Source organism: Struthio camelus, chromosome W (genome assembly GCF_040807025.1).
Source record: "Struthio camelus isolate bStrCam1 chromosome W, bStrCam1.hap1, whole genome shotgun sequence".
In the NCBI taxonomy this organism is placed as follows: domain Eukaryota; kingdom Metazoa; phylum Chordata; class Aves; order Struthioniformes; family Struthionidae; genus Struthio; species Struthio camelus.
The window spans coordinates 41,274,280-41,286,582 of NC_090981.1; the positions used below are offsets into that span (position 1 = coordinate 41,274,280).

The 12,303-nt window shown below is 35.7% G+C and overlaps 1 protein-coding gene across 3 annotated transcripts in view; it reads left to right on the plus strand.

Moving 5' to 3' along the window:
• Positions 1-12,303, plus strand: part of LOC104152923 (FCH and mu domain containing endocytic adaptor 2) — an 89,199-nt gene that overhangs the window by 28,671 nt on the left and 48,225 nt on the right. For all 3 annotated transcript variants that reach the window (XM_068924669.1, XM_068924670.1, XM_068924671.1), the window contains exon 8: positions 1-97. In XM_068924669.1, coding sequence (XP_068780770.1) covers positions 1-97 — 97 coding nt within the window. The remainder of the gene's footprint in view (positions 98-12,303) is intronic.

The window sequence follows — 12,303 nt, forward strand, 5'->3', positions numbered from 1 at the left end:
GTGCATGAAGAGTTTATTAATAACATGACAAATACTACAGTTGAGAGTTTAATACAGAAATTTGCTGAGTCAAAAGGAACTGGCAAGGAACGACCTGGTAAGAGATTAAACATAAGAGAGTAGGAAATGTTAATTTTAAAACTGTATCAATGTCCCCTCCTAATACAAGGTCAAACTCTATTTGTTAATGTGTGTTATATTTGCAATGTATTTACAAGCTGGAGTTCCCATAATTTGTTAGTTTTGATATTAAATAATTCATAAAAATGTAACAACACGTAATTTATTGTGTGTGTGTCGTATATGTTCATTAAGAGTAGTGGTGTATAGATCTGGGTCGCTGTATATAGACTTTCAAGGAAACTGTTAAAACTGTAGCGTTGCTTAGTTCATCCGTGAAATTTGTCAATAAACTTAAGTTCCTTCCACAAACTTATTCTGCTATGTGTTTATACATAAAACTTATCTCCAAATTTCATGTAAGAAGTTTATAGATATATTCAGAACAGATGACTATAAAGCTGCTTGCAGAACTGTTGTAACAGTTGCATCAGTTTATTTGGTTACTATACAAAATCATCCATTTTAGTAGCGCATATACAGATTATTTGTTTTCTCTTCACTACGAAGCAAATTTATAGTACTTTCTGAAAGTACTACTTGCTGGAATGGTGTATAAGACTTTCCTGGATTAGCGTAAGAAGAGAATGTAATAGTACATATATGTATCATTACAGGAAAAATGTATGATTCACTTTAATATTTAGACATGAATATATAGTCTCTTAGGTATACGATTACAGAATTGGGTTGGGAGTCCTGGCTAGCATCTCTGCCTTCTAATATAGAAGCTCATAGTTTTTTCAGAGCAAGAATAACATAACAATGTAGATTTTGAGCATTAATACCAAGTTGTTAAATATGGTTAGGGGGTATCCTATTATGCCTCTGTTAGATTCTTTAATCCAGCATTATTTTTATTCTCTCTGTGATCCGATAATGCCGATGCAGTAGTGGGCTGAGGTAAGATTGTATGTGGAACTATTTTTTAATATTTCCTGTAAATTTTGTAATTTTTCAAGGAAGAATAAGAAGGAAAAATCCTTCAGGGTTTCAGGGACTCAGGCTAAATTGGACCAAAGACCAGACAAAAACATGTGAAAATTCAAAATTCACACCTATTTGACTAGCTGTTGCCAAGATGTCATGGCTATGGACCTTCATCTTGCAGGTAGAATCCTAGGTCCCTAGACTGCAGAGTAACATGGGGGCTGTACTAATGTGTCCTGGAGCACTGTGCACTTCAGATCATCCACATTTTTAGTGTATTTTTTGTTAGACAGCATAGCAAGCCTAAGAAAAGTAATGCGTAACTTTTTAAGCTAGTGAGAGAAGTTGTACACACTGTGTACTTATTTGCTACTTCACAGTGTTCATCAAAACCCGTTTGTATTCTCTGGGGTCAAATTAAAACTTTTCCCATAGTAAATTTAATTTCTTCGATCCTACAACTATTTTGACTGCAAAGAATTTTACGGAAAAATTGCATTTTTAGTGTGGAAAGTATGCACTTTGAAATTTTTTCTATAGAGTGGCGTTATTGTATTATATAAACATTGTAAAGTAGCCATGGTATAGAGGGAAAATATGGGCAAATTCTGCAGTAGAAGAACATGAATTCACAAGAAGTTGTGAAGGTCAAAGATAGGAGGTAGAAACACTGTGATGTTAATTATAGTTGCCACTTCTTTTGTATTCACTTTATTAACTTAAAATCGGATCTACAGCTTTGACAGTTACAAAGAATTGGAAGGCAAAGTGAGATACTGGTCCTCTAAGAACGAAACAGGAACACGTGGTGTGGGAGAGATTGTCTTGTTTTGATTCAACAAATAGTATTCTGCAGTTGACAACTGTTCTTAATAGCAAGTTATGCTAAGTCATGAAGCAAACAGCCTAGAAGACTTTCCGGGATGTGAATTAGCTCATTAGGACAGAGAAGGAAGTGGCTTCTCTGTTAAATCTTGAAGTATTCAGTGTGTAAAAATGATAAAGTGTAGCTGACTTGTTGTAGGGGGGAAAAAAGTAGAAAACATGTCTCGTGGCCATCCCAGTAACTTAAAATTCCAGCCCTGAATCTTTTCGAAGGAAATACTTTAAAAATTCCTAGGACTATACAAGCATTCTTCCTTCAGCTTCTTAGACCTCTTTTTTTTTTTTTCCTACCATATTATTTGTGGGTTAAAATACTAAATCAATTGGTGGGTGACATTCTGAAATACTGAATTCAGAGAACAACTTCATAGACTAAAAGAATAAAGCACATCACGGTATATTTTGGTTTCTGTTTATTTTAGCTATATTTATCATACTTTAAACCAGAATTCAGTTACTTTTATTTACATCTGTAAAAATAAGAAGGAATCTGAGAGAAAGTACTGTAGGAAGGCTGTTTCATTGTGTGGGTTAGGAACAATTAACAGCAAAGCTTTCTGGATATAGGCAGCTCTCATCTCTTAAGCTCTCATCTGCGTATTTGAAACAGGATTCTCTCTCTCTCTCTCTCTCTGTGTATCTTTATGCTCTGTGTTCTTTGTCCGTTATACAAGATTATATGGGCTCCCTCTGGTGGCTAGTTTGTTACCTGACAACTCCTAGTAAACGGGGGTTTTTAGAGTTTACTGCACTATTTTTTCTAGCACAAATAAAGTTTCTTTTAACCACTAATGCTTTGCAAGTTTTTAAAGTTCATGCATGGACTTCTTTTCTAACTGCTACCCAAATTACTTGTCTAGTTAGTTTTATCAGCTAATTCCTCCAACTTTTACTTTGTATGTTCTTTAATTTTTTTAGTATTAATACAGTATTTGAAGAAGTTGTATTCACTTATTTTCGCAGCTATATTCAGCATAAAGAATAGCAACATACATCCAGTTGCAAATATTTTAATTTTAACTTTAAAAAATCACTTGCAAGTGTAAAACAGTGTATTTGAAAAAATGAAAGAGAGATTGCAAGGCCTAAGATGATTATTGAAAAAGTAGTGCCTTTACCTTTAATCTATTAGTATGTTAGACCTTCAAGTCAGGCATCAGGTCAGAATTTAATATGTTTTCTGAACAGTTTGTAAAGTCTACGTATTTCTGCTTTTTAGTCTGTTAGCAGGTTTGATGCCATCAGTTGAAAGATCTTGTTATCACTGATAGGGTGCTGCAGAGTTGCCAGCAAACCAATTAGCCACACATTTATATTGACCTATTTCAGATGAATCAATTTTCTGTGTGTGTCAGGTTACTGGTGCATGTTCCTTGGAACGTTCACCTGTGGTATGGCACAAAATGTCTGTTTCTTCCACACAACAGGTGTGTTAGATCAATGGCAGAGATGATGAGTATTTCAGATTAGTGACATATTGGTGTCTTCTAGCTTTATTTACTTAACCTTCTAATCATCCATGAAGAATTTGGTTTCCCCTTTGTTCCAGTATGAAAAGGTGATACTGCATAAAACAGAAACTGCTAGGAAGTGTAATCTCATGTTCTTCCAAGGTTGTCTGTCTGAAGTTGGCAGGATATATTATATCACGCGTTTAATGGTATTCTCAAATACCCATATAGCTGTGGTGTAGTCATGAATGATTTTCCATTTTCAGCTGCTGGGTTACTGTGCTCTCTTCTCTCATGTGTGAATCAATTGTGCTTGTTTGTTCCTATATTAGCTTTTGCCCACTACAGCTTACCCAGAAGCTATCTTTGAAGGCCAAATGAGAAACCTCAGCTGTGCTACATTATTCCTGTTGTCTAAAAAAATATAAAAAAAAAAAAAAAAAACAAGAGCAAAAGCCACATCTAGAGGATTTGTTTTCGTTAGTTTGTTCTGATGTCATTGTTAGTGGTTGTTGGTAATTTATTAAATTGTTGCTCTTATTTTTGCTTTTTTTCTTAAAAATTTAATAAAGAAAGGGGAAAACAAAAACTTTATTGTAGTACAGACAACAATGGAAAACCAAATTCCTTGGTGGGTCCTTAACTTTCCAATAAAACAGTTATCTGCAGATGCTAATTATTACATATGTTGTGCCATTATTCAGCGTAAGAGATGCCTGGGTCGTCTCTTCACTATATATAAAATATACTTTTTCATTGATTTTGTGCTAGCAGGATCTATCTTCCATAATCAGAATCATCCAGGGCATGTTTTGCACTGCAGCTCTGTCTCCATCAACAAGTAGGCAGAGAAAATCTGGCAAAGAGAAATCAGCTGCATGCAAGTTCTCTACTACAAGCATCTAGAATTTGGACTGTGGGTAGAATCCAGAGAGTCCTGAAGGAGAAGACAAAGACATTATGCAGGATAGGAGATTAAGATGCAAGCCTGTGAAAATGCTACTTTGTCTCATTTTGCTCTCCATCGAATAAACTTGAACTTTATGGAGGAGAAAGAAGTTGTTTAGGATTGTTGAAGCATTGTAAAATTAATGCCTACGACCCATCAGTTCTTTGGATTAAATGATAATAGAAGTAGTTGACAATGTGTGTCGTTTATGACTGCTGTTGATCAGCCATCACTGGCTCTTGCATATAGTAAAACATTTGACTTTTGTCCCCCTTATCCTTTCAGATACTAGAAGTAACAGTACAAGTCCTCTTAATCAAGTGGTGCCAAGATGCTTGTATCCTTCCACAGATAACAGGCAGGACTCAGAATAGGACCGGTTTAATTGTCTCTACTCCTTTTCCACCCTCTGCCAAAGCCAGTAATTGGTAATTTGGTCAGTAATTGACCAGCAGTGCTGGTAAATGAATGTTTGGTCTGTGGCTCTTTGCAACTGCTGAAACCTATTTGCTTTATTTGCCCATGCAGAAAAATTGGCTCGAGGCTCCTGTAACTCCAGTCATGGGAAAGTTTAAGGTCATGGGTGTCAAATGGAGATACTGACTCAGAAAAAATATTTTTTAAAATCATTTTGAAATTCTTCTCTTAGGGAAGACTATTTAGTGTTCTAGGGTTGAGAAATTAATCTGTGACTTAGGACAGCTAATGTCAAGTTCTTCAGTGCCTCACAAAAGAGGTCATATCAGAAAAATATATCGTGGCATCTTTGTCACTGTGCCGATGATCCTTTTTTGTTCTGAGGGAACACATCTGGGAGCTCTGTTTCTGGAGTGCTAGCACAGTTTATATTGTCAGGTCTTAAAAAATAGTGGTTTATTTAGTCACGGCACTCATGCTGAAAGCAATGTCCACTTTTTACAGGCCTCAAAACTGTTGATAAACCATTATGTTTACCATTTGGATGACAATCAAAACTATCTAATCTAGATTCATTTACAAGTTCGTTAATGCTGCCAGCATTGCCTGTAGCCAAAGTCATAAAGCGTCAAACCTTCAGTTTAGTAAGCATTTAAAAAAACAAATTCTATCTAGGCTTTAATATGCAACTGATTTCTGCATTCATTTAGCTCAACTGAATTATTATTAATTCCATGAGGATAATGTTTTATATGCTTGTCTGTTATGGGGGATGTTAGTGCAAAGTTCAGGTGTGAATTTATGGCATGTGACCAGGCATTGTCAAGCTGTTCACATGAGCGTTTTAGTCTGTCCTGAATGCCTGTGGAGGACTGCTTATGCATTTTTCCAGAGTGAATGCAAGAGCAGTGAAGTGAGCTGTGCCACTGCTGGGAAGCTAGAGCAAAGTATCCGGCACACAGTAAATTCACAGATGTACTTACTCGATGTTCATGTCCCTATTTAAATTAGTGTATTGTGTTAAACTCTGTATCTTCTGTCTAATGAAGAAACTTACCAGATGACTTGAACAAGATAAAAGAAACAAAAAAGGGTTAAGAACCATTGTTACTCATAAGGAAATTTAGAAGCAGGTTTGTCCTTTTCCCAGGGCTTGAGAAACAAAATAAGGGCCATGGAATACTGAAACTTGCTTTGATTAAAGCTGCTAGCTTTTTATGTGCTTGAATAATAAACTGTGCTTTGAGAGAAAGACTTGAAACAGAGCTGGGTGTGGTGTTTGTTTTTTCCATGAGTTAGTTTGATAACATAATAGTTTATAGGGTTTATGAAAACGCTTTTCTAGGAAGCTAAACAGCAACAAAGCAGTTAGAAATAAACACTAAAAACAGTTAGTACTAATTTTTGAACAGCTCTGCATGACATCCTTGAGCTTCTTTTCCTCAAGGAAGTATAACAAAGCAAGTATTTATTTTGTGTTCTTATAAATAATTTTCTGTATATTTTCTATAAATATTTTGAATATCTTAATGCTACCATCACTTGTGAATAGGTACTTAAATAGCCAGAATTGCCTCAGTTTCTCAAGGCCCATTTCCACGCCTAATGAATGTTGTGTGTGGAAGGCTGGCCGAGGAATCGTGTTTAGTTTGTCAACACTGGCAGTGCCCAAGGGATTCAGAGAAATATTTTCTATAGCAGTCCATCTGGAAAGATTTGAAAACCTATTTTTTAACGTGTACTGTTCTTTCTTAGTAGACTTGCAGTGTTGGAGTCAGTAGAGTAGGGCAACAGCTTGACTCTTTTAACATGAAAGCTTTTTAAGGAAAAATGTGGCTTTAAACTAGGGAGCTTATACTCCAAACGCTCTATCTTGTAGTATATTCTAACTTTCTAGTAAAATTGAAATAAATTCTGAACTGTGTCAGTAAGTTGTGCTGCACTGGGTTGCACTTCTAATTAACTCATAATTTCATTGACTGTGATAGCACAATATGGTAATACTTTATACCAGGACAAACTACCATTGGACAATTTCTGCAGTGAATTGAACACTGGGTAAAACCAACTCTGTGTGTCATTCTCTGTTGTTGTTGTTTGGTTTTCTCCCCTTTCTCTTGAACAAGAATATCTACTCTGACGTTTGAAAATGAATTCTCACTGGACTTAATTTGACCTTGTGCATCCATGATAGTTCTCAAAGTGCAGAATCTCATCAGCTTTGTCTTCAGTCTCTTTTTATTGTCATCTTAATTGTCATAGATCAGCTGGGTGGCCTTCTGCATGCAGTGGCCTTCTGCATCAGTAATTCCATTTTTAATGATGGATATTGATTTTTTTTTTTTTTCAGCCTTTTGGAAGTGAAGGTACAGTGGGGTACCCCTTGACCTATTGCTTCAGTAGTATGAGGGCAGGAAAAGAAGGAACTATCTAAGCAGTAGCAGAATGAGCTAGCTGCATAGACGTTTTCCCTCTTGTTTAGCTATCAAGCTAATTTTTGTCAGAAATTAAATGTTACATATTACAAAAATGCCTAGAATGAAAATTTCTTGATGCTTGCTTACAGGTCTGTGTGTTTAACAAACGTACTCTCGCATCTGGAGCTTGGCTTAAATGATTTTTAAACTTACCTTTATTGTCTCTCTTAAGTCCGTGTTTAAACATAACAATGAAATTTCAAGTTCCTACCTTTTATTAATAGTACTTGTAATTTTAGTTCTTTATTGAATGTTGCATTTGATGAGTTTTGAAGAATTTTTTTTCTAGTTGGTCGTCTTTTGGGAGGGGGAAGGTTTTAGCATAACAGTATAAGAGATTCTTGAGTACTGAAAGACTTTATCCCCTCCTGCATTTCAAGAATACCTTTGGTTTTAAACTGTAAATACTCTTTGGGAAAACTTGGTACATTTTAAACCAAAATTCTTCCAAGTTTAATCTGCAGATTTATTGAATTTCGATGCATTGAACATTGTGAGTTCTTGAAATGCCCTTTGTATGATAATACAGTGATGGTGGCTCTACGTGTTCTTGAAATGGTTGTTACTAGCATTAAACTTCTTCCCAGGCCACGAGAATTTAGTTTGAGTGCCTCTCTCTCTGTTTTCATGTCCTAGCTGGTACCGTCCTTCAGAGGACTGCGCAGTTAAATTCTGTATCATTTTTGATAGCTTTTGCTTGGTTCAGGAAGATGAGACAAAATGGAAAAACTGGATCTTGTTCCATATACTTATCCTTTTTACAGCCACTGACGCATTTGCCTGGTATCGTTTAGACATTTTCAAAGTCCAATGCAAGGATCAAAAAACCTAACATTATATGTATTTCTTATAAGTCTTTAAATAGTAGGATTTATTTCAAGATCAACTCTATATTGCCTTGGACTCTAAGTACCTCTTTTTGGTCATGAATGGAGGAGGAGAGGGAGATTTTGTAGAACTCCAGAATACGTATTTTACTCATTGCTATTCCTGTGGGTTCAGCTTTTTGTCAGAAGAAGTTTCCCATGTGCTCCGTGCTGCAGAAAAAAAAGTACAGCAAGAAGCTGCAGAAGTAGTATGCTAGGAAGAATTGTACTTTGACTTTTTTATTGCTTATTGATGATGCATATTTGAAAATTGTCATATGCTAACCAATACTTACTGTTTTGTAGTTGGGGTGAAGAGTTAGCTAACCATGTATTCTTCTCTTCCTTTCTCCACAAATGAACTCTTCTGTGCAGGTAAATAGGAAAGCACTTTTAAAGTGCTACACAAAGCAGGAAAATATAAAATTCCCCTAAAGGAATCATATTATATTATTTATAAAGAGGGCTTAATGTCTACCTTAAAAAAAAAAAAAGTTCTGAATACCTTTTTTTTTTTTTTTTGATGTCTCTGTTGGGAATGGGTCCCATTGAAGGTTTTAACCTTTTAACCTCCTAAGATTTCATGGTTTTTTATTCAAGGCTTCAATAGTAAACTGTATCCTTTTACAGTAGCAATGTGTGATTGTTGCAAAGATGTGTTTCCATACAGGGACATAGTTTAATGTAATTACAATGTAGCTTTCCAAAACCTTTGCTGAGTATTCTTTAAGAAGAAAAGTGTCTGGATGTGTCTATGTATTTCTTTTGTCACTAGATTCTTTCATGTTCTGCCTTCACAGCTGAGTCATGGAGCTGGGCAGAACCGTTACAGATACTTTTATTTATAGACGAGGTTTATACAGTCCTGCCATTTCTCGGTGTTTCACTTTCCCCATCTTCCCAGATAGCTTTCACGCTTGCAACCCAATTTGATGGAGAAGTACAGATTGCAAAGTTTTTATTAAAAATGAGATAGGTAGAGAAGAGGGACACAAATTCGTCCTGCCCTTTAGGATTAAGGCAGCTGCAAGTTATGCGTAGTCAGCAAACAGCTGAGTGCGTGTATATATGTGTGTATTTGGCCAGCTGCTCAGCCTGTGGACAGTTTAAAACCAGCTATATCTCACATCCTGTTGTGTATCCAGCCACAAAGGGAATATAGGATGAAGTTTAAGTGTAAAGCAGAAGAAAAAGGGATGAGGAGCACTGAAAGTGGCTGGGAGTGCTGTGGAGAGAGGGACTTGGGGAGCATGGTTTTCTGCAGACTGCCATAGTTTACATTAATTTTGCTGTCCATGGATCTCATACTTTCATAAATTACTGCTGAAATTCCCCCTATTTGCTGTATAGTCATATGTTGCAGGATAGTTGGATCTCTGTCTTTTAAACTTTGCCTCGAGTATATGTTTAAGGTACCATTGAAAATTTTCTTATTTGAGCAATAAAATGGTCCTCATTGTAACTGAAGAGGCTTGTCACCTTTTCCCTTTAGTTTAGAGAAATGAATCTGCTGTGTCTGTGCTGCTGGCAAACATCCTGATAGATCATAATTCAATATTTAGATTCAAACTACTCACGTGATTATTCTTTCCTGCTTTGTTGTTGCTCTGCAAGCCATAGGGAAGTGCTGCCCCTAGAGAGTAGCGCGCTTACTGCGGTCATGGCACTCGGATCTACAGTACCTGAAGAAGCTTGAGATGAGTAATGTTTCCGTTATCCGGCCAGCTAAGCACAAGGCTGGGAGCTTAGTAACAAAGTCAGAGTTAGATTTTATGACTTCTTTAGTGGATGCAGGCAAAGTATAATCTCCTTATATGTTAATTTCTTCATCTAAAAAAGACTCTCTGAAGTGCTGCACATGTTGTTACTGATAACTGTAATTATTTATGCTACCATTATCTCCTCTATCTTTTCTTTTTGGAAAGAAGAGGGGCACTGTCACAATACTGTAGTTACTGTTTTTCAATATAAATTGAAAAAAAAAGGATTCAGTTAAGCCTTAAGCATCTCTGGAAAAGTCGGCCGCATATATAAGCGTGAGGATGAAACAAAGAGTGGTCGAATTCACTGATTATTATAGTGGAACCAGGTAAAAGTTGTTTTTATAGAATTAGATTTAAGGATGCTGTTTAATCAGTATTATTTCAATATGTTCCCTCAGATTGGCCTGTTATCAGGCTAATTTTGTAGTATTTCCTCTCCTTCATCCTCTTTGTGGTGAAGTAGAGCTGAATGAATCCACAAATTAACATTTGCTTGAGGCAATCTGGTACTAGCATGATAAGTAGATTTCAAATAAATGTTATTTACCTCTAAGATGGTAACAGCCGTTCATCTTTATACTGCATTCCTGCAAATAAGCTATGGATTTGGAGATTTGCTTTTTTTTAATTTATTCTAGAGTAAGAATTTTTCTAGAAGAAATTTTTTCCGATATCTTTTGAAAAAATACTCTTCTTTATTGGAAAAGCAATAAAAATGAGAAGTTGCTGTTTGAGGTAATAATGTTGAAAAAATTCATTTTGATTTCCTGGTTTCTGAATTTGAAAACTTGAAATTTTTTGATAAACATGAAGCAGGATCATATGATAGCAAGAAAAAGGTTGCTTATATGTTTGTGTACGCACAAAATTGACCTTTGCGATGCAGCTTAACATCTAAACACTAAGAGCAGTCATTTGTTATGACAGCAGAATTAATTGAGGCTAAAACAGTCGAAATTCCACTTCTATCAAGCTGTTCATTAGGAATTGCTCTCTGGCTTTAGTGCTGTCAGAAAAATAACCTGTTCTGCTATGATTAAATGGCAGATGATGGTCGGTCCACTGCGTTTGAGAGAGAGGTTGAATAAACTTTCTACTGCGGAAACAATTCAGAAGTGACACGCTGCAAGGGGGGTCAGAATGTGCATTGATATCCAGCTGAGCTGTCAACTGGCACTGAGCCAGGCACGCAAGGCTTTGCCATTTGAAGCAGCATGTGAAGCACATACAGTTTTAAAAAATTGTCCTCCTTTCATGGATGACTTACTATCAAAGAGAAAAACTTTTGTTTTATTAAAAACAAGAATATTGTTTGTTATCTTATTTGTAACTGCAAGTACATATTTACTTTTTTTGGTTTTGAAGCTTTTGGTTGAAACAGATATGTTAATGTTTATATGTGTGCATGCATGTGTGTAAGCTGATTCCTTGCAATAGGGGGAGAAGAGCAGACTTTCTTTTTTTTTTTTTTTTTTTTTGAGTGCCTGAGTATTTCCAGTTACTGAGAGTGAAGCATAGTTAATAAAAATCTACGCTTGGGAAGGATAAAATTTCTTTGTGTGTCATGCATACTCCCCTTAAACTAGACAGGAGACAGTTTCTGTATATATAGCAAATACAAATGTAAAACAGTTTTTAGTATGAAGTTAATTTGTTGGCTGGTTGATTTGTTTGCTTTTTTAACTAGGCAGGATTTTCCAGTTCATTGATAGACTTAATGGGGGTTGTTTTTCAGGGTATGACATAATATTATGTTTTCCTTCCTAGTAATAGTAACTGGCTTTTGCATTTGCCTTCCTTCTTTATTTAAAAATCCAAACAATAAACCTTTTTTTACTATCTATTAAGAGAAGTGCAAATGATTTTATTCTTCTAATGTTAGCTAAAATTGTTTTCAGATTCTCTCCCTCACAGTAAACTCTAGAAGTTGGTTTTGTAACTGTTTTTAAGGTTTTTGACAAAGCACTTGACAGTCTTCAAGACACTTACTGTCACTTTGTAGATGAATTAAGTAGCATATGTAAGGTTGTTATTTATAACCCGCTTTTTTCATTCTCTGTGTGTACTCTAAAAATACTCTTACCGTAGATAGCGGTGAATAATCTAGTGGATATTGTATTATATTTAACGGCACCATTATATCAGTGTAATTACGTTCTTTTTTCATTAATCTTTGAGTAAGATCAGTATCTCCTTATTGTTAGTCACCCACTTTGTCTTCTAGCGTCATAGAGGTCCACATATTAACATACCTCCTGTAACAAAAAAAAACCCAGTACATATATCTTCTGACCATTGTAGGAGATAGCTCAGGAGTTGCAGATACCCTGTTGTTTAACTTATGCCAGTGCCACTTTTTGGAAATGGTTAGATTAAAGTCAGAGTTGTCCATTTATTCAAATTATTTTTCCCCTTTGCTATTCTAGCAAGTTAAAGTTTCCTGAG